General features: G+C 41.2%; 2 protein-coding genes across 4 annotated transcripts in view; both read left to right on the top strand.

The window, feature by feature from the left end:
• The first annotated feature begins 1,897 nt into the window (after positions 1-1,897).
• il1r2 (interleukin-1 receptor type II) lies at positions 1,898-8,922 on the top strand. Of its 2 annotated transcripts, NM_001145420.1 has the most exon segments (10): positions 1,898-1,999; positions 3,925-4,012; positions 6,166-6,433; positions 6,670-6,841; positions 6,976-7,153; positions 7,364-7,456; positions 7,654-7,719; positions 7,811-7,946; positions 8,032-8,177; positions 8,603-8,889. In NM_001145420.1, coding segments are annotated over 10 exon segments (1,326 nt in total). In that variant the 5' UTR covers positions 1,898-1,981; the 3' UTR covers positions 8,764-8,889.
• Positions 8,923-9,779: 857 nt separating this feature from the next.
• Positions 9,780-23,232, top strand: part of zmp:0000000936 (interleukin-1 receptor type 1) — a 38,641-nt gene continuing 25,188 nt past the window's right edge. The window contains exon 1 of one of the 2 annotated variants that reach the window (XM_045707309.2): positions 9,780-10,058. The gene's annotated coding sequence lies outside the window, so the exon portion shown is untranslated. Of the gene's footprint in view, positions 10,059-20,852; positions 20,970-23,232 lie in introns of those variants that run through there. The other variant, XM_014173826.3, reaches the window with a different exon arrangement.

The following is a 23,232-nucleotide window of genomic DNA, read 5'->3' as shown; positions in this document are numbered from 1 at the left end:
GGAACTCGGTAGTGAGTGTTGCAACCGAGGACAGACGATTTTTACATGCTCCAGCACTCAGAGGTCCCGTTCTGTGTGCTTGTGTGGCCTACCATTGCGGCTGAGCCGTTGTTGCTCCTAGATGTTTCCACTTCACAATAACAACACTTACAGTTGACCGGGGCAGCTCGGAGATTGCATGGCTGTGTGTGCTCGATTTTATACACCTGTCAGCAACGGACGTGGCGGGCATTGCCAAGTCCACAAATTTGAAGGGGTGTCCAAATACTTTTGTTTAAATAGTGTATGTCCACACAAATCAATGGCCTGGAATTTATATTATGATGGCCTTGTTCACCTAAAGAAATTCTATGTGTTTACTAATCTGTCCATAACTCAACTTCTGCAAGGAAGTGGGTGGAATATACCAGACCTGCACTTATAGATTTGGTGCTAGGAATGGTAGAGCCAGTGTCATGAAGGTCTGCATCTGTTCTCTAATATACAATATCTATGTTATACGTATTGTGTAACGGTGTTTCTCTTAAGGTTTGTTTGAGGCGAGTGTGTAGGTGGTAGACATGAATCTGGATTGGTGTGTGGGTGTGAAAGCTCAGATGGAAAGGAGAAGTCACGATAATGTCATGTTTCTGAACACAAAATGTTACTTAACTTTAACTTATGTAAGGTAGCTTTGTCTGTTTCAGAAAAACCATTACGTCTGGAGACGCATCGTCATCCTCTTTCTTTCATACATTATTCCCTTTCTATTTTCTCCAACTGCACCCGGTGACCTCATGAATAGGAATAAATAGACTTGATCTATGACATCACGGCTTCTGGGATATCAGAGCCCCTGCTCTTCAATAGGATTCAGTGTTAATGTTAGCCGAGTCGTATCAAAACCAATCTAGTTGGAGAGTTCCCAAAACATGCAATGACGCTTAGTCAACAGCCGCCACAAGTCACTGAACCCTACTGCCGTCCTAGAGATGATGCGTCACTCCCCATTGTTAACAAATATTTGTTGGAGCAGATGAGTGTGCATGACTACTATACACTGAGTTTGTTGGTACTTAGTATCCGTCCCCACTGTGCTGATACTATATTCCAACATGGTGACTAATATGAGTCTAATCTTGGTTAATAGCATGCTTATTACTACAGAATTGAGACATGCAGTGAGTCAGACGCCTAACTATACATGCTGTCACTCACCTGGTAAGTATCCTGGGGAATGTGATGGGCATATGACACCCAACACCAAGAAAACTAACAGTTTAATCACATGGTGGACGTGTACATGGCTGCACACATACTCATGCACACGTACACACACACCCCACAGCTATGGGAGTTCAGTTACAATTACAGCAATCCACACAGACTCAACAACTGCTTTTCATCCCTTCTGTCTTGAATATCATTGAATCTTTGCAGTTTGTTAGTGAACTGGATTGCTTAATCTGCTGTTTATTTCCTCATTGTGACACTATAACATGCCTGTGTTCTCATAAAATCAAACATGTTTAAACAGCAGATGTCTAAGAGAAGAGGACAATAACAGATGTAAACCGTTATACCTGATGTCTGTCTACTACTACACAGCAGTTCATCAAACTGAGGTCAACCAATATTGGGTTCAATTGGGAAAATATATACGAGTACATTTGTACAGTACAAGTCAAACATACCTTATTCCCTTTGTGTATGTTTGCACTAATGTGTGTTAGTGTGTGCGTGGGTTTTTTGTTTTGAAATTGGTGAGATGTCTTCATCATGAGCTGAGCTGTCTATTTTATTGGGAAACGTCAGAAATTTCTACGCTGGGAGGGAAATCTTAAGAATCAGAGTTTCCCGGAAGCGGCTAGTCTGACTGACAGTCACATATATATATAAGAAGGAACATGTAACACTCAGAGGTCCACTGTGTCTTCTTAACTCTGGTGGTGTGGATTTACTGGAACAGAGCCACTGTCACTACCTCATCACTGTCACCATCATGGTCACCTGGGCAAACGTGAGTACTGATTCAGCGCTTTAGAATAAGGAACACTTTAGGACATTTAGAATAAGGAACACTTTAGGAACTTTAGAATAAGGAACACTTTAGGAACTTTAGAATAAGGAACACTTTGGGACATTTAGAATAAGGAACACTTTAGGAACTTTAGAATAAGGAACACTTTAGGAACTTTAGAATAAGGAACACTGGGAACTTTAGAATAAGGAACACTTTAGGAACTTTAGAATAAGGAACACTTTAGGAACTTTAGAATAAGGAACACTTTAGGAACTTTAGAATAAGGAACACTTTAGGAACTTTAGAATAAGGAACACTTTAGGAACTTTAGAATAAGGAACACTTTGGGAACTTTAGAATAAGGAACACTTTGGGAACTTTAGAATAAGGAACACTTTGGGAACTTTAGAATAAGGAACACTTTAGGACATTTAGAATAAGGAACACTGGGAACTTTAGAATAAGGAACACTTTGGGAACTTTAGAATAAGGAACACTGGGAACTTTAGAATAAGGAACACTTTGGGAACTTTAGAATAAGGAACACTTTAGGAACTTTAGAATAAGGAACACTGGGAACTTTAGAATAAGGAACACTTTAGGAACTTTAGAATAAGGAACACTGGGAACTTTAGAATAAGGAACACTTTAGGAACTTTAGAATAAGGAACACTTTAGGAACTTTAGAATAAGGAACACTGGGAACTTTAGAATAAGGAACACTTTAGGAACTTTAGAATAAGGAACACTTTAGGAACTTTAGAATAAGGAACACTTTAGGAACTTTAGAATAAAGAACACCTGAGGAATTTTAGAATAGGAAATAGTAGGTTGATAGATATTTATGTCTTTTGTCAATGCTATACATCAATACTATATTGATTTCAACTTTTAGTTTGTTCTGCTGTTGTTTTTATTAGTGTAGTCAGATATTTGCAGTTAAGACTTGTCTCACTATATTCAATATGTTTACATTACAATATACACTGAATGTACAAAACATGAAATAGACTGACCAGGTGAATCCAGGTGAAAACTATGATCCTTTATTGATGTCACTTCTTAAATCCACTTCAATCAGTGTAGAGGAAGGGGAGGAGACAGGTTAAATAATGATTTTTAAGCCTGGAGACGTATTGTTTATGTGTGCCATTCAGAGGGTGAATGGGCAAGATAAAAGATGTAAGTGCCTTTGAACGAGGTATGGTAGTAGGTGCCAGGCGGACCGGTTTAAGTGTGTCAAGAACTGCAACATTGCTGGGTTTTTCACGCTCAACAGTTTCCCGTGTGTATCAAAAATCATCCACCACCCAAAGAACATCCAGCCATATTGACACAACTGTGGGAAGTATTGGAGTCAACATGGGCCAGCGGAATGCTTTCGACACCTTGTAGAGTCCATGCCCCGACGAATTGAGACTGTTCTAAAGGCAAACTGAATATGAAGGTGTTCGTAATGTTTTGTACACTGTGTATTTGTATTAGACCATGTCTACCTGGGTGCAGCTCTAGAATAAATGTATATTACTGATATTATTAGTCTCTCCATGAGAAGCAGAGAGCAGGTAATCTTCTACTAGTTCAGCTGACCTCAGAATTACATCAAATCACATTCCTGCTGAACATTTGCTATTATATCATTTACTGAACTGAAACTTTGACAACACACTTTTTTTATAACTTCCAGCAGTATAGATAGATAGATAGATAGATAGAGTTCTGTTTTCCATCAGAGCTACCCCTTTGTCAGCGACTTCTGTCTGTGTGGGTGTGTCAAAAAGGATTTTATGTCACATGACTTTTTTAAGACAAGTGAAAAGTGTCTCCTGATCTCACAGACACACTCCAACATTACAAATGTAGCATGTGATTATACCAACACTCGGGAAGCAAGGTCTACACACATGTTATTATTCCTCCAGTATGCCACGGTGATCCTCAATCTGCTCCCGGCGTTGTTCATCGCTCGCTCTGCCTGTGGACTACGACTACCTCCACTACCGATGATAGGTAAGTGTGTGTGTATCTGTCGCTCTTTCTCTTTCTCTCTCTCTCTCTCTCTCTCTCCCTCTCTCTCGCACATTTGCTTCTATATATGAATGTGACTGGTCTATGACTTATTCCTAAGAATGTACAGTGCTTTCGGAAAGTATTCAGACCCCTTGACCTTTTCCACATTATGTTAGGTTACAGCCTTATTCTAAAATGTATGAGGAAAAAAAACAATTTCATCAATCTACACACATTTACCCCATAATGACAAAGGAAAAACAGGTGTTTAGAAATGTTTGCTAATTTCTAAAAATAAAAAAAACGGAAATATTACATTTACATAAGTATTCAGACCCTTTACTCAGTACTTTGTTGAAGCACTTTTGGCAGCGATTACAGTCTTGAGTCTTCTTGGGCATGACGCTACAAGCTTGGCACACCTGTATTTGGGGAGTTTGTCCCATTCTATGCAGATCCCCTCAAGCTCTGTGAGGTTGGATGGGGAGGGTTGCTGCACAGCTATTTTCAGGTCTCTCCAGAGATGTTCGATCGGGTTCAAGTCCAGGCTCTGGCTGGGCCACTCAAGGACATTCAGAGACTTGTCCCGAAGCCACTCCTATGTTGTCTTGGCTTTGTGCTTAGGGTCCTTGTCCTGTTGAAAGGTGAACCTTCGCCCCCAGTCTGAGGTCCTGAGCGTTCAGGTTTTTATCAAGGATCTCTCTGTACTTTGCTCCTTTGATCTTTGTCTCGATCCTGACTAGTCTTCCAGTCCCTGATGCTGAAAAAAATCCCCAATGCATGGTGCTGCCACCACCATGCTGCACCGTAGGGATGATGTCAGGTTTCCTCCAGATGTGACGCTTGGCATTCAGGCCAAAATCTTGGTTTCATCAGACCAGAGAATCTTGTTTCTCATGGTCTGAGAGTCTTTAGGTGCCTTTTGGCAAACTCCAAGCGGGCTGTCATGTGCCATTTACTGAGGAGTGGCTTCTGTCTGGCCACTCTACCATAAAGGCCTGATTCTTGGAGTGCTGCAGAGATGGTTGTCCTCCTGGAAGTTTCTCTCATCTCCACAGAGGAACTCCAGAGCATTGTCAGAGTGACCATCAGTTTCTTGGTCAACTCCCTGACCAAGACCCTTCTCCCCTGATTAATCAGTTTGGCCGGGTGGCCTGCTCTAGGAAGAGTGTTGGTGGTTCCAAACTTCTTCCATTTAAGAATGATGGAGGCCACTGTGTTCTTGGTGACCTTCAATGCTGCAGACATGTTTTGGTACCCTTCCCCAGATCTGTGCCTCGACACAATCCTGTCTAGGAGCTCTACGGCAATTCCTTCGACCTCATGGCTTGGTTTTTGCTCTGATATGCACTGTTGTCTGTGGGACCTTATATAGACCAGTGTGTGCCTTTTCAAATCATGTCCATTCAATTGAATTCACCACAGGTGGACTCCAATGAAGTTGTAGAAACATCTCAAGGATGATCAATGGAAACAAAATGCACATGAGCTCAGTTTTGAGTCTCATAGAAAAGGGTCTGAATACTTATGTAAATAAGGTATTTCTGTTTTGTTTTTTTAAATACTACCATTCAAATGTTTAGGGTCACTTAGAAATGTCCTTGTCTTTGAAAGGAAAGCACATTTTTTGTCCATTAAAATAACATTGAATTGATCAGAAATACAGTGTAGACATTGTTAATGTTGTAAATGACTATTGTACCTGGAAACGGCTGATTTTTTAAAATGGAATATCTATATAGGCATACCGTTGCCCATTATCAGCAACCATCACTCCTGTGTTCCAATGGCACGTTGTGTTAGCTAATCCAAGTTTATCATTTTAAAAGACTAATTGATCATTAGAAAACCCTTTTGCAATTATGTTAGCACAGCTGAAAACGGTTGTTCTGATTAAAGAAGCAATACAACTGGCCTTCTTTAGACTAGTTGAGTATGTGTAGCATCAGCATTTGTGGGTTCGATTACAGGCTTAAAATGTCCAGAAACAAAGAGCTTTCTTCTGAACCTTGTCAGTCTATTCTTGTTCTGAGAAATGAAGGCTATTCCATGCGAGAAATTGCCAAGAAACTGGAAAAAGTCAAGGGGTCTGAATACTTTCCGAAGGCACTGTATGTATACATTTATTGATTGTAACTGATGTGTTTCCCCAGATGGCTGTTTCAGGGTGTCTCCAGAGCCGGAGGTGTTCCGTGTGCAGGGTGAAGCGGTGGTCCTAAGCTGCTTTGTGTTCGACAGGGTCCTCTACAAACGATTCTCCCAGGCTAAGGCGGGTTACACCTATGTCATCTCAAAGGGAAATGGGACGGGGGGCATTGACACTGACGAGGGGAAAGAGGGGCGGGTCCAGCAGCGTGAGCGACAGCTGTGGCTTCTCCCAGCTCGAACTTCTGACTCCGGAAAGTTCTCCTGCGTCTACAGGTAGATAAATAGTCACAGCCATTTGCATAAGGCTTTCCCTTTAATTACTTACTTTTACTGTAGTATGTACAGTATGTAAATATGTCTACCTGTCGTATATGGATGTCTGTCAGTTGAACACTTTATTACATTTTGACATGGACAATGTCATAGAATATCTAACATGTCCTAAGCACAGGTTATATCCTGTGGTATCAGTGCTTAATATGTATTACTTTTTCTTCTGTCATTTTCAGAAATGACACATTATGTGTAATTGGAAGCATCACTCTACAAGTTTATGAGACCAAGCAAACTGACATTGAGAAGTTGTCTTATCCCATCTCTACACCCGTGGGAAAAAATGTGTCAATCAAATGTCCTCATTTAAAGGACTTCAACAGGACTAATGAAATAGAGTGGTATAAGGTGTGTGCAAACAATAGGCTACCTTTATTGCAGTCTTCCTTTATGGTTTGTTTTGTAGTTTGTGCATCTAGCTATGAACCATCTACCTAAAGCATGTCTGGAGTTTTCTTACTCAACTGTTTCCATTCGCACAGGACTCCAGCCCGACAGTGCTTCCTGTTGGCAGTGGGCGCTACCAAAGACAGAGACAAGACGTGATCCTCATCTCAGACGTGAGGCCAGCAGACCAGGGCCTCTACACCTGTCAGCTTAGAGTCCACGTAAACAACCTCCAGTACACAGTCAGCAGGACCATTAACCTCAATGTAAAAGGTGGAATACCATAGCACGACAACAGTTTTATAGCTTTATCTGAGAACCCACTGACTGAATCCTGTGAATACCTCTCCATAGTTGTCCCATCATTTACTCAATATTTTTAACCCACCATTTTGACAATTGCTATGCTCCTGACTTATGTGCGGCTGTATTGGTCTACTATGTGTTGTAATGGTGGTGTGTTCTGTGGACCTCTCTCTCCAGTGCCTGACCCAGTTCCCTACACTCAGACCACCAGGCCCATCTTTGACCCAGACACAACCCCAACCCCTAACCCTGGTCTCAGCACTGTGGAATGTGAGTGGATCTATCGTTATGCGGCTCAGAAAACAAATGTCAATAACAGGACTTTCTATTTTTGACCAATTCACCTCTTCAAAAGCATAAATTGCTTACTTAGTGTGTATCACTTTATGTTGTTGATCGTGTACTTATGCTTAGGCTAGTGTAGTAGTCTTGGTCGTGGCTTTGTTTAATGCCTGTCTCTTTTTTAGCCCCAGCAGTTGTGTCCCCCAAGATTGTGTCCCCTGCCAATGGAACAATCTTTGAAAGTCCATTGGGTGGGTGAATCGCATATGCATACTCTGTTTAACTTGAAAACCTATGTTTTGATTTTGTCTTACCTCAGTATTCTAACTGTACCACCTCTAGGCTCTGTTTTGGAGATATCCTGCCAGGTTTTCACAGGGAGCCAATCAGCGGACGCCACAATGGTCACATGGTTGGTGGACGGCCATGCATTGGATTTGTCCAACCTTAGTGGGCGGGCTCTGATGAGTCAGAGAAGGTAATGCATATTGCATGTGTCTCTTTAATTGTGTACACATATAATGTGCAAGCAAGCTCAATGAAGATTATTGCTTTGTTACCAGGGTAACCACAGTGGCTGGGGGTTGTTATGTTGAGGTGAATCTGTACATCATTGAGCTGTGTGAGGAGGATACAAGGGCAGAACTGAAGTGTGTCACTCGAAACCAGGGAGGAAGACAGGAGGTCATTGCACAGTTCAGAGTCGAAGGTAGGCCCATCTCAACTAACATATGATACATGCACTAGACCTGTACATATTGATCATTTTAAACCAGGCAATTTGGGTCCTGGATGTTGATTGGCTGAAAGCATGTGGTATGTCAGACAATATACTACAGGTATGACACAAAATTACTTGTTTACTGCTCTAATTGTGTTGGTAACCAGTTTATAATAGCAATAAGGCACCTCAGGAGTTTGTGGTATATTGACAATACGCCACGCACGGCTAATGGCTGTATCCATGCACTCCGCGTTGCGTCGTGCATAAGAACAGCCCTTAGCCATGGTATATTGGCCATATACCACACCTCCTCAGGCCTTATTTCTTAAATGTACCATTGATTATGTGATTGAAACTCAAAGCAAGCCATGAAATGTGTGTGTGTTTCACTCGCTCTCTCCCTTTCTCAGACCCCAGGTCCACATGGCTGATGGTGGGTGTAGCAGGGTCTGTTTGTTTCCTGACTGTGGTCTCCGTCTTCCTTTACCTCCTCCTAAAACCCAGAGGAAAGGCTGACTACTTCCTGGCTCGACAGAACAGCACCTTTAGCTCCACTTTTAGCTCCACATAAACACCTCCCAAGTGATCTCGCTGGCTATTTTTCTGTTGTTTTGTTACACAGTGTATACAAAAGTTGACTTACTTTAAACAGAATGTATACAATGTATTATTGTTATTAAACATATTTTTGAATGAATATCAAAAATAAAATATTTTATTTTTATATGAACATGATCCATTTCTGATAAAGAATAAGGAGCTGAGGTGAGAACGACAGAAGGCTCTGGTAGGCTATAAGAGCATTCACTCCTGTTCATCAGTGACCCGTGAACCACAACAGCAAGGGTTTCCAAGGTAGTAAGAAGTATCACAAAATTATATTTTAGCATATAGGCCTACATATGACAATAATTATATTTGTATCATTATTTTTGGTGGAATGAAATGAGACCCCTTCAACTATGTTATGGTTAAGCAATAAGGCCCGAGGGTGTGGGTATATGGCCAATATACCACGCCTAAGAGCTGTTTTTTAGCACAACGCAGCGTGGAGTGCCTGGACACAGCCCTTAGCTGTGGTATATTGGCCATATATCACAAACCCCTGAGGTGCCTTATTGCTATTATAAACTGGTTACCAACGTAATTACAGCAGTAAAAATACATGTTTTGTCATACCCGTGGTACACCATGGCTGTCAGCCAATCAGCATTCAGGGCTCGAACCACCCAGTTTATAATATACCTTTGCTAAGATGCCACTAGATGGTGACACATTACAAGGTGATTAGACTCACACTCAATACTTTCTCTGTGTGACAATCACAAAAGATTCTGTGATTGTCATGCTGTGGTTAACAGTTGGAGGTAATTTTCTACAGCAAGTAGGAATGGAATGAGATTTACCCTGCTTTCTGTCTATTGTTCTCTCTCCCTCCCTACTTTTCTATGTGCCTATAGTTTTATAATAGCAATATAACAAATAACATACAGATAGGTATGTGTCTCCCCTTCTTGGTGGAATCATGCCAGATTCCAAGTCCCTCCCTGCCGTGTTGCACAACACTGCATTCTTTGCTATTGAGCAGAAAGGTTTCTTAAGATCCAGAGGAAATTGTTACACATTCAGCCCAGAAACACTTCCAGACTACAGAAGAACTTCTGTTTGGGAAAACAGTGTTTTTGGGCATGTCTGATGCTTTTTAAATGTATATTCTTCAATATAGCCTTTAGGTTAAAATTAAAGATGGTGTTTTTACAGTCGTTTACTAGACAAAGTACACTGAGAAGCCTGTTTAATAGAAAAGGAATGTGACATGGACTTCAAGCTGTTCGGATAAGGCGTGGAACCAGAACTAAACTTCAGGTATGCAAACCTTTCCTCTCTGTATCAGACGGATAGGGAGGGATACCTTGGCACAGATCAGTCAATATGGCACTCTCTTTTCTGGTGGTGTTACATAGTGTGTCCATGCATAGTGTTTTCAATGTATTTGTGTAGTATCTTATCTGTGGTTGGTTGAAATTGTTTGTGTTGGTTTTATAACATTTAGGTTGGACTATTTCCCTTGAGGACAGAAATGCTATGTAAAATCAAACCAAAATGAGAGAAGCGAATGAGGGAAAATTGGTGGTTGCATTTCCCCCCGCCCAAGTACTTACCAAAGTGTGTGTGTGTAAAGCGGAGGACACCGGGGAACCCAAGAGCAGACTCAGATGAGGAAACAGGGATGAATGAACCAAGACATTTATTGTTACACAGAGAGATATGGAGTGCAGATCCGGGGAAGCTCGGATGTGTTGCATAAAAACCAGATGTGGAGATTGAGGTGGAGTTGGCTGAGTAGAACAGGGTAAACAGATCCTGAGGGGAATCCAAGGTAGTGGTGGTGAGTAAAATCCAGAGCAAGGTAGTTGGGTGGTGAAATGTGGAACAGAGACAGAGCGGTAACTCTAATGAGAGGATAAATGGTGTCAGGCAGGGAAATAGGCACAGCAGAGTGACAGGATCTTGAGTAATCATAAATGGCTAGAATAATAACTGACTGAGCAGAGATTACGATCTGGCAGAGTGGAAGTGGCAGGACTAAGAATTTGTAGAGGTCTTGATTATGGAATGAGTTGCAGCTGGGAAGGGATTTGCTCTGACTCCAGCACACCTGTCTCCACACACACAGAGAGAGAGAGAGAGAGAGAGAGAGAGAGAGAGTACTGGGTGAGTAACTGCAGGTTAAGAAGACCCTGGATGAACACCAGAGAGCGTAGCAGGTGTGTGTGTGTGTGTGTGTGTGTGTGTGTGTGTGTGTGTGTGTGTGTGTGTGTGTGTGTGTGTGTGTGTGTGTGTGTGTGTGTGTGTGTGGTGTGTGTGTGTGTGTGTGTGTGTGTGTCAGTGTGCATGTGTGTGTTTATGCATGTCTGTGTTCTGTGTGCATCTGTGTGTCTGATTGAGCGAGTGTCTGTGTGAACCTGTGGGTTTGTGACTGCACGATAGGCCTTGAGGTTCCAAGAAGTGCATCTGTTGCTGTGAGCCTCTGTGAGAGGTAGAAGACACTTCCTGACTCCAGGACAGAAGAAGGGAAGGGCCCCTTAAAGGGCAGGGGTGTCATACTGACTCACACATGTACCTCTGTGTGGCTAGGACTGGGGATTCTCAAATCCAATGGGGGAAATCCAGCTAAGGTTGTTTCACACCACAAGAAAACAACCTGCAGGGGCCTCCTGAGTGGCGCAGTGGTCTAAGGCACTGCATCGGAGTGCTAGCTGTGCCACTAGAGATTCTGGATTCGAGTCCAGGCTCTGTCACAGCTGGCCGTGACTGGGAGACCCATGGGGCGGCGCACAATTGGCCCAGTGTCGTCTGGGTTAGGCATGTCCTTGTCCCATTGCGCACTAGCGACTCCTGTGGTGGGCCGGGCGCAGTGCACGCTAACACGGTCGCCAGGTGTACGGTGTTTTCCCCGATACAGTGCGGCTGGCTGCTTCCGGGTTGTGTTTCGGAGGACGCACGGCTCTCGACCTTCGCCTCTCCCGAGTCCGTACTAGAGTTGCAGTGATGAGACAAGACTGTAACTACCAATTGGATACCAAGAAATTGGGGAGAAAAAGGGGTAAAAAAGAAAAAAGAAACATTAAAAAGAAAACAACCGGCAGCATCGTCTTGTCAACCTGAGGCACCTTCCTTAAAGTCACTCTTCAGCCACCTTGTGTTGTAGGTTATTGTCCTGCTGAAAGGTGAATTCATCTCCCAGTCTCTGGTGTAAAGCAGACTGAAGCAGGTTTTCCTCTTGTGTTTAGCTCCATCCGTTTCTTTTTATCCTGAAAAACTCATACCTCATACTCATACCACAAAGAGTGTATTCAATTGCTGTGTTTTTTGCAGTATTACTTTAATACCTTGTTGCATACAAGATGCATGTTTTGGAATATTTGTATTCTCTTTCACTCTGTCATTTAGGTCATTATTGTGGAGTCACTACAATATTGTTGATCCATCCTCAGTTTTCTCCCCTCACAGCCATTGAACTCTGTAGCTGTTTTAAAATCACCAATGGCTGGTAACATCCCTGAACAGTTTCATTCCTGTCCTACAGCTCAGTTCAGAAGGATGACTGTATCTTTGATGTGTGTTGTGTGGTGGCTAATTTCTGCATTACCAAATGAGGAGAGTTACAAACACATCAGTCCAAGTTAAACTACATCTTTAATACTTAAGATACTTTTGCAAAAGCACTTGACCTTCAATAATGCACTCTCATGAATGAACCATTGAATAAGGTGATTACACAATGGCTACAGAGATATTTTATAGCAAAGATACACCCCCTTCAACGTACATTGACGAACCACAAATCTTAGTAACAGTTCACAAAGGTTAAGTTTTGTATGACAGATATCCATAAAACACAGCAGGCAGTAACTGCTATGTCAACAGGGTTCATTGTATAGCTCAGTATCTGGTCCCCCTAGAACCGTCCCTCCCTGGTACGGTATTGAACAGAACTATTAGCTCATGTCCTCTGGAATGCTTTTTAGGCGTTCTTATCAAAATACACCATAAATCTCATTTGTCAGTGCTACAGTGCCTTGCGAAAGTATTCGGCCCCCTTGAACTTTGAGGTTTTGCCACATTTCAGGTTTCAAACATAAAGATATAAAACTGTAATTTTTTGTGAAGAATCAACAACAAGTGGGACACAATCATGAAGTGGATGAAATTTATTGGATATTTCAAACTTTTTTAACAAATAAAAAACTGAAAGATTGGGCGTGCAAAATTATTCAGCCCCTTTACTTTCAGTGCAGCAAACTCTCTCCAGAAGTTCAGTGAGGATCTCTGAATGATCCAATGTTGACCTAAATGACTAATGATGATAAATAGAATCCACCTGTGTGTAATCAAGTCTCCGTATAAATGCACCTGCTCTGTGATAGTCTCAGAGGTCCGTTTAAAGCGCAGAGAGCATCATGAAGAACAAGGAACACACCAGGCAGGTCCGAGATACTGTTGTGGAGAAGTTTAAAGCCGGATTTGGATACAAAAAGATTTCCCAAGCTTTAAACATCCCAAGGAGCACTGTGCAAGCGATAATATTGAAATGGAAGGAGTATCAGACCACTGCAAATCTACAAATCCCTCTAAACTTTCAGCTCATACAAGGAGAAGACTGATCAGAGATGCAGCCAAGAGGCCCATGAGCACTCTGGATGAACTGCAGAGATCTACAGCTGAGGTGGGAGACTCTGTCCATAGGACAACAATCAGTCGTATACTGCACAAATCTGGCCTTTATGGAAGAGTGGCAAGAAGAAAGCCATTTCTTAAAGATATCCATAAAAAGTGTTGTTTAAAGTTTGACACTAGCCACCTGGGAGACACACCAAACATGTGGAAGAAGGTGCTCTGGTCAGATGAAACCAAAATCGAACTTTTTGGCAACAATGCAAAACGTTATGTTTGGCGTAAAAGCAACACAGCTCATCACCCTGAACACACCATCCCCACTGTCAAACATGGTGGTGGCAGCATCATGGTTTGGGCCTGCTTTTCTTCAGCAGGGGCAGGGAAGATGGTTAAAATTGATGGGAAGATGGATGGAGCCAAATACAGGACCATTCTGGAAGAAAACCTGATGGAGTCTGCAAAAGACCTGAGACTGGGACGGAGATTTGTCTTCCAACAAGACAATGATCCAAAACATAAAGCAAAATCTACAATGGAAAGGTTCACAAATAAACATATCCAGGTGTTAGAATGGCCAAGTCAAAGTCCAGACCTGAATCCAATCGAGAATCTGTGGAAAGAACTGAAAACTGCTGTTCACAAACACTCTCCATCCAACCTCACTGAGCTCGAGCTGTTTTGCAAGGAGGAATGGGCAAAAATGTCAGTCTCTCGATGTGCAAAACTGATAGAGACATACCCCAAGCGACTTACAGCTGTAATCGCAGCAAAAGGTGGCGCTACAAAGTATTAACTTAAGGGGGCTGAATAATTGTGCACGGCCAATTTTTCAGTTTTTTATTTGTTAAAAAAGTTTGAAATATTCAATAAATTTCGTTCCACTTCATAATTGTGTCCCACTTGTTGTTGATTCTTCACAAAAAATTACAGTTTTATATCTTTATGATTGAAGCCTGAAATGTGGCAAAAGGTCGAAAAGTTCAAGGGGGCCGAATACTTTCGCAAGGCACTGTATCTCATAGTGGCCCATCCTCAGTAAAACACCTCTTGTTCCCACTCCTGGACAAGCTCACTGAGGGGAGTGTCCTGCGCACAGACATTGTGGAGACAAATAATTGGTTCCCCATTAATCACGCCATCCCTTCACATGGTTTAAGAATAGGTAAAGACACATTCCCATGAAGACAAGTCTGACCTCTCCCCTCTCTGGGCCCCAAGTGTCTGAGCCCCAGCTAAGGGAAACGTGCAACTGAAAGACACCAGGGTCCAAAGGACACTTTCTAATGACAAGTATCTCACATAAGCATATTATACTAATAAAACATCTTAATCATCTATGTTACCCAACTAATTCTGATTCATCCACCACAGTTGGCGATTTAATTCATACAGTGTCTTCAGAAAGTATTCATACCCCTTGACTTATTTCACATTTTGTTGTGTTACAGCCTGAATTGAAAATTGATTAAACAATAGTTTTTTCTCACCCATCTACCCACAATACCCCATAATGACAAAGTGAATACATGTTTTTAGAAATGTATGCAAATGTATTTTAAATGAAATATAGAAATATCTAAATAATAAACAAGGCTCTGCATGATCAATCCATGTCTGTAGCGACCGTACAGCATTTACTGCGAAACGGCCTCTGCAAAAGTCAGGGCATTCATACTTCTTGCGCTTCATGTAGCAGAGCAGAGCTGTTGTGAAGGAAGTTGTCAAGGAAGTGAGCTTGTGTTAATACAGGACCTCCTGCTCCCATCTACCGTCAACCAATCATGTCAATGCGGAGCTACACGGAGATATACCGAGCCCTCCGCATTGTTTCACGATTTGGGAGGCACACGGTGATGCTGTATGGAGCTCGAATTGGCCTCTGCATGTCTCCAGAGGCTTCACAATTGAGTCACACCCTCCCTAAGGAGCCTCCGACCACATTTTCGGATCAGGCATAAATTGTCTTTGAGTATTCACACTATTCACACATGTTAGAATCACCTTTGGCAGTGATTACAGCTGTCAGTCTGTCTGGTTAAGTCTCTAAAGGCTTTGCACACCTGGATTGTACAATATTTTCACATTATTCATTTTTAACCTCTGGACGGGCTCTGGACATCCAGCGAAAAATCCTATCGCCATTTGCATAACAAAATTTAATATATATATTTTTTCAAATATAGGACTATTTTATATCGTTTTATAGATACACCTCTCCTGAATCGAACCACGTTGTCCGATTTCAAAAAGGCTTTACAGCAAAAGCAAAACATTAGATTATGTTAGAGGAGTATATCGTAAAAGTAGCCACATAGCCATTTTCCGACCAACCACATGCATCACAAATAACCAAAAAACAGCTAAATGCAGCACTAACCTTTGACAATCTTCATCAGATGACACTCCTAGGACATCATGTTACACAATACATGCATTCTTTTGTTCGATAAAGTTCATATTTATATATAAAAACAGCATTTTACATCGGCGCGTGACGTTGACTAACTATTTTCCCTCAAATGCGTCCGGTGAAACAGCGCTACAATTTACTAAATTACTATTCAAAAACATTTTTAAAATGTAATATTGTCATTCTAAGATTTATAGATTAGCATCTCTTGAAAGCACCTGCAATGCCAGATTTAAAAATAACTTTACTGGGTAATCACACTTTGCGATAAAAGGGGATGCGATACTCAGAAAAATAGGCTAGCAATACAGGTCAGCGCCATCTTGGAACAATCGCAAATCAAATCTAGTCTTGTATACTATTGTCAATAATCCCTTACCTTTGATTATCTTCATCAGAAGGCACTTCCAGGAATCCCAGGTCCACAACAAATGTATTTTCGTTCGAAAAAGTGAATCCCTTGTGTCCCAATAGCTTGTTGTTGTTAGCGCGTTCTGAAGGCTGCTCCAAAAGTACCGTCGGCCGCGGGACTTCTCTCTCAACAAAATGCATTTTTATTTTTTATTTAACCTCTATGGGCTAGGTGGGACGCTAGCGTGCCACCCGTGGTGCACTCCATCAACAGCAGGTGCATTTCAAGAGCGGCAAATTTGAATCCAAATAAATGTCAAAATTCAAATTTTTCAAACATACAACTATTTTACACCCTTTGAAAGATAAACATCTCCTTAATCTAACCACGTTTTACGATTTCAAAAAGGTTTTACGGCGAAAGCATAAATTTAGAGTATGTTAGGACAGTACATTTACAAGAGTTGTGTGTAATGTTTTGTCAAGTCAAAGACAGGGTCACCAAAACCATAAAACCAGCTAAAATGATGCACTAACCTTTTACAATCTCCATCAGATGACACTCCTAGGACATTATGTTAGACAATGCATGCATTTTTAGTTCTATCAAGTTCATATTTATATCCAAAAACAGCGTTTTACTATGGCATTGATGTTGAGGAAATCGTTTCCCTCCAATAACCGGCAGTCAAGTCAGCGTCACAAATTAAATAATTAAAATTAGAAAACATTGGTAAAATATTATATTGTCATTTAAAGAATTATAGATTTACATCTCTTGAACGCAATCAACTTGCCAGATTTAAAAATAACCTTACTGGGAAATCACACTTTGCAATAATCTGAGCACTGCGCCCAGAAAAATACGCGTTGCGATACAGACTAGACGTCATGTTGGGGAGATCTAAAATCGAAAATACTATGTAAATAATCCATTACCTTTGATTCTCTTCATCAGATGTCACTTCCAGGTATCACAGGTCCATAACGAATGTAGTTTTGTTCAAAAAAGCTCATCATTTATGTCCAAAAATCTCCGTCTTGTTAGCACATGATCTAAGCCAGCCGGACTTCTCGTCATGAACGAGGGGAAAAAATATATTTACGTTCGTTCAAACATGTCAAACGTTGTATAGCATAAATCATTAGGGCCTTTTTTAACCAGAACATGAATAATATTCAAGGTGGACGAATGCATACTCTTTTATAACGTATTGGAACGAGGGTACCCAACATGAACTCGCGCGCCAGGTGTCTAATGGGACATCATCGTTCCATGGCTCTTGTTCGGTCAGATCTCCCTCCAGAAGACTCAAAACATTTTGTAAAGGCTGGTGACATCTAGTGGAAGCAATAGGAAGTGCCAAAATATTCCTCAGCCCCTGTGTTTTTCAATGGGATAGGTTTAAAGGTAATACAACACATCAGGTATCCACTTCCTGTCAGAAAATGTCTCAGGGTTTTGCCTGCCAAATGAGTTCTGTTATACTCACAGACACCATTCAAACAGTTTTAGAAACTTTAGAGTGTTTTCTATCCATATATAATAAGTATATGCATATTCTAGTTACTGGGTAGGATTAGTAACCAGATTAAATCGGGTAAAAAAATTTTATCCAGACGTGCAAATGCTGCCCCCTAGCCCTAACAGGTTAAGTTCGTTCAAACATGTCAAATGTTGTATAACATAAATCTTTAGGGCCTTTTTCAACCAGAGCTCCAATAACATTCAAGGGGGACGATTGCATTGTCTTTCAAAACGTTTCGAAAGGGGAGGGTAGCCAGGGGTGCCAGCGTCATAATGGTGATGGCCCTCCTCATGTGACCACGTTCCACAGACTCTCATTCTGTCAGTTTTCACAGTAGAAGGCTCAAACCACTTTGTAAAGACTGGGGACATCTAGTGGAAGCAATAGGAAGTGCTCAATGAACCATAGCTCACGGTTTGATTTATAGGCAAAGTGATGAAGTTGAGTCCGCAATTCAGAATTCCACATCCTGTTACGATCTGTCTCGGGGTTTTGACTGCCATATGAGTTCTGTTATACTCACAGACACCATTCAAACAGTTTTAGAAACTTTAGGGTGTTTTCTATCCACAAGTATTAATTATATGCATATCCTAGCTTCTGAGTTTGAGTAGGAGGCCGTTTAAAATGGGCACTAATTTTTTTCAAAAATCGCTGTAGCGCCCCCTATCCTAGGCGACCGTCAAGAGGTTAAATTCTTCAAGCTCTGTCAAGTTGGTTGTTGATCATTGCTAGACAGCCATTTTCAAGTCTTGCCATAGATTTTTAAGACGATTTAAGTCAAAACTGTAACTAGGCCACTCATGAACATTCAATGTCGTCTTGGTAAGCAACTCCACTGTATATTTGGCCTTTTGTTTTGTTTTAGGTTATTGTCCTGCTGAGATTTGCAATCATCTTCCAGTGTCTGTTGGAAAGCAGACTGAGCCAGGTTTTCCTCTAGGATTTTGCCTGTGCTTAGCTCTATTCCTTTTTTTTTTTTTTTCACTTTTACCTCCTTTTCCTCCCCAATTTAATGATATCCAATTGGTAGTTACAGTCTTCTCTCATCGCTGCAACTCCCCTATGGACTTGGGAGATGCGAAGGTGGAGAGCCATGCGTCCTCTGAAATACAACCCTGCCAAGCTGCACTGCTTCTTGACACATTGCATGCTTAACCCGAAAGCCAGTTGCACCAATGTGTCAGAAAAAAAAACATCCAAGTGGTGACTGAAATCAGTTTGCAGACGCCCGGCCCGCCACAAGGAGTCGCTAGAGTGCGATGGGACAAGGAAATCCCAGCCGGCCAAACCCTCCCCTAACCCAGACAACGCTGAGCTAATTGTGCGCCGCCTCATGGGTCTCCCAGTCACGGCCAGCTGTGACACAGCCTGGGATCAAACCCGAGTCTGTAGTGATGCCTTTAGACCGCTGCCCCACTTGGGAGGCCTATTCCTTTTCTTTTTATCCTAAAAAAACTCCCTAGTCCTTGTCGATAACAAGCATACCCATAACATGATAAAACTACCACCATACTTGAAAATATGAAGTGGTATGTTTTATTCTGTACAGAATTCCTTCTTTTCACTCTGTCATTTAGGTTAGTATTGTGGAGTAACTACAATGTTGTTGATCCATTCTCAGTTTTCTATCACAGCCATTAAACTCTGTAATTCATGGTGAAATCCCTGAGTGGTTTCCTTCCTCTACAGCAACTGAGTTAGGAAGGACTGGGTGTATTGTAGTGATTGGGTGTATTGATCCACCATCCAAAGTGAAATGAATAACTTCACCATGTTCAAAAGGATATTCAATGTCTGCTTTAATGTCTACCAATAGGTTCCCTTCTTTGCGAGGCACTGGAAAACCTCCCTGGTCTTTGTGGTTGAATCTGTGTTTGAAATTCACTGCTCGACTGAGGGACCTTACAGATGATTGTATGTGTGGAGTACCAGTGGTGTAAAGTACTTAAGTAAAAATACTTTTAAGTACTACTTAAGTAGTTTTTTGGGGTATCTGTACTTTACTTAACTATTTATATTTTTGACAACTTTTACTTTTACTCTACTACTGGGTGACTTTTACTTGAGTAATTTTCTTTTAAAGGTATCTTTACTTTTACTCAAGTATGAAAATTGGGTACCTTTTCCACCACTGTGGGGTACAGAGATGAGGTAGTCATTAAAAAATGATCTTATACACTTTAATTGCCACAGTGAGTCCATACAAATTATTATGTGACTTGTTAGGCAAATCTTTACTCCTGAACTTATTTAGGCTTGCCATAACAAAGGGGTTGAAAAGTTATTGACTCAAGATATTTCAGCTTTTCATTTTTTATTAATTTGTAAAGATTTCTAAGAACATAATTCCACTTTGACATTATGGGGTATTGTATGTAGGCCAGTGACCTAAATCTCAGTTTAATCCATTTTAAATTCAGGCTGTATGTAACACAACAAAATGTGGAAAAAGTCAAAGGGTGTGAATACTTTCTGAAGGCACTGTAACCCACAGCATACTGTAATTATTAAACTTGACCATGCTTAAAGAGATATTCAATGTCTGATTTGTTATTGTTACCCATCTACCAATCACTGCCCTTCTTTATGAGGCTTTCGAAAAGCTCCCTGGTCTTTGCAGTTGAATCTGTGCTTGAAATACAATACTTGACTGAGAGGCCTTAGAGATGTTGTATGTCAATCCCTATTATTTCACACAGAGTGAGTCCATGTAATTTATTATGTGATTTGTTGAGCCAAATATGACTCCTGAACTAATTTAGGCATGGCTAAACAAAGGGGCTGAAAACTTATGCAATGACTATATTTTAGTTATGAATTTTGTTTAAATGTTTTTGTTTTTTTAAATCTTCCACTTTGGCATTATAGAGTATTTTGTATAGATTGACAAAAAAATGACGATTAAATACATTTTTGTGCCACTTTGTGACACAATAAAATGTGAAGAAATCCAAGGGGTCTGAATACTTTTGCAAGGCACTAAGAGTAAAACATTATGGATTTTAAAATGGTCCAGCAGCTATGTCTGGCTACCAAGAAGCAACTCCACGGTTGGGCCACGTGTGGTCACTCAACTGCACTAGCTTTTTACCTAGTCCCCAGCATGCAGCACTGCCTAGAGGCCCTCTAATGGTTCAGAATTAATTTGTAGTCCCTGTGATGCAGCTACTGTATTATCATTGGCTGAGCTTCATCCCAGGACCTCCTGCTGAGGTTGAGTCAGGCTTCCTCTCTAGGCTGGACTCCTAAAAAGAACACACTCTTTTGCAACCGGTCCTGTGTGGATCCCTGCAGTGTGGATTGGTGAGGACATTCGCATTGTTTTTGTGACTGAAGCGTCATATGTAAAAAAGAATGCTACTAAATTATCCTGCATAGGTTAACCAGTTTTAACTACAGAATACAACCTGAACCATTTGTTTCTTGCGAGATTAATATTCTTTGAGATTTCAGGATTTTGAGGAACTCCTCATGATGTTGTAACTCTTACCACAAACGGCACGCTTCCTGTTGTCATTATTTTGCTTGGAGAGCATTGTTCAGAAGGCTTGTACACCATCCACAAATTAATTCCTCAATCAGGCATTTGTGCTCTGTGTGCAAGTGACAGAAAGATTAGCCTTATCTTACCATGTGCTTTGCTATAGTGCTAAGAATGTGTTAGTGGTTGCTAGTTTGTGCTTTGTATGTTCATGGAGTAAGAAGCATGGGCCATGTACATGTTCCATGCACTCGTGCAAAGTTGTGGCCTTGTTTGATGATCTGATGAGCAACCTGCTTAAACATGATTTAACTCTCAACCCCAGGAGTGGAATTTCAGGAATTGTCTAGTGGTGTGTGTGGTTGACATAGGAGTATAGTGTTGACTAGGATTCAATCAGTTAGTTGACTTTTTTGTTGTATCTTTTGCAATGTGTTGATGTTCTTCTTGATGTTGTTTTGTGAATTGCGTTTTTTCTTGTTTTGTAGTCTGCTGTGCTTTCCCCCCAGACTAAATCTGCTCATTATTTTAGTCAATCACATCTCTAACGTAATTTATCAGATTTATTGTCAGATGTCAGATATGCGTAATTATATTGAGCCAATGTGGGAGAGAAATCTCCATTCACTTTCACCTCTGCCAGATCTGGCGATCGTCCACCAATGAAATGATTATAACTGTACTCGTCTCACCAGAGAGCTTTCCCACCATCCATTTCAATAGGCAGACATCGTTACTGTAGTAAGTGAAAGGGGGATACCTAGTCAGTTGTCCAACTGAATGTATTCAACTGAAATGTGTCTTCCACATTTAACCCAACCCCTCTGAATCAGAGAGGTGCGCGGGGCTGCCTTAAACAACATCCATGTCTTCGGCGCCCGTGGAACAGTGGGTTAACTGCCTTGCTCAGGGGCAGGAACGACAGATTTTTACCTTGTCAGCTCGGGGATTCAATCGAGCAACCTTTCGGTTACTGGCCCAACGCTCTAACCACTAGAACTGAAGATGTTAACTGGCCGTTTCTTTGGGATATAAAGCCCATTGGGAGTGATCACCAAGCTTCTGACAGTCTGTCACATTGAGTTGACTTCCATCATCTCAATATCTGGATATTCCCACGTGACCCTTCTCTCTCTCTGATCCAATCATGATAATGGTTGATACATGAAGACGAATCTCTCTCTCAAAAAAATCTGTGTTTTCCCCCAGATACATTGAAACAACACAGTGAGGTACAGTAAACATACTGTAGGTGAGAGTGCTTGCTGTCAGTGATCCACACCTTGTATCAGGGCGTGTACCCTATGTGAACAAGCCAATGTGTGTGTCGTGGCTGTAGATTCTTTGCAGGTATGTTCTGGTCACAGTATAATTATTCTCAATGAGCCTTTTGTCACAGTAGAATGACACCCTTTTAGATTAGCCTATTCATGTCTGATCAAATACACGTCAGCATACTTGCTCCCATTTCTGAACCAACATTTAATCTGCAAACTGCTTAATCTTTTAGGTTATCTAGAATGACTCACAGGCAACTGAGACATTGCCCTCTGGTGACAGTTTAAAATCACAGCTAGTACAATATCATCATACACTACAGTATTCATAAACACTCTTCATGCAACACAATCCTTCACATATGCAGTAGTTGTCTTTAGAAACCCAGTTTTGTTTAACATTTTAAGAGTAGATCATGAGGGTGTTGTTTACAGGTGTTGTGTATAGATTGTTTATATGTTGTTTATAGGTTGTGTACACATGTTGTGTAGAGGTTGTGTACTCATGCAGTGTAGATGTAGTGCAGAGGTTGTGTAAAAATGTGGGTAGAAGTTGTGTACACATGTTGTGCAGAGGCTGTCTACAGATGTTGTGTCGTTTTTCTGTAAGCGTGTTGTGTAGAGGTTGTGTAGTGGTTATGTACACATGCTGTGTAGAGTTTAGGTACTCTGGCAGATGCAAGAGGGTTCATGCTCCCTTTGTTCTTGACATTTCTCGTAGCTTTGACCCCAAAAACTGACGGTAAAAGTCCAACTATGTTGTGTCTGTTTGGACAAACAGCACCACTTACTGTGTACCCAGAGATAA

The sequence above is a fragment of the Salmo salar genome, chromosome 25, assembly GCF_965601325.2.
Source record: "Salmo salar chromosome 25, fSalSal1, whole genome shotgun sequence".
Classification (NCBI taxonomy): domain Eukaryota; kingdom Metazoa; phylum Chordata; class Actinopteri; order Salmoniformes; family Salmonidae; genus Salmo; species Salmo salar.
Note: the sequence above shows the minus strand (reverse complement) of the source record. Positions and strands in the feature narration are given on the sequence as shown.

Excerpts from the sequence above, each read along its gene's own strand:
- il1r2 (XM_045707222.2), top strand. The coding sequence starts at position 3,790 with ATGTCACATGACTTTTTTAAGACAAGTGAAAAGTGTCTCCTGATCTCA. Across the intron at positions 7,947-8,031 it reads GCTCTGATGAGTCAGAGAAG|GGTAACCACAGTGGCTGGGG; the intron begins GTAATGCATATT and ends CTTTGTTACCAG. Across the intron at positions 8,178-8,602 it reads TGCACAGTTCAGAGTCGAAG|ACCCCAGGTCCACATGGCTG; the intron begins GTAGGCCCATCT and ends TCCCTTTCTCAG.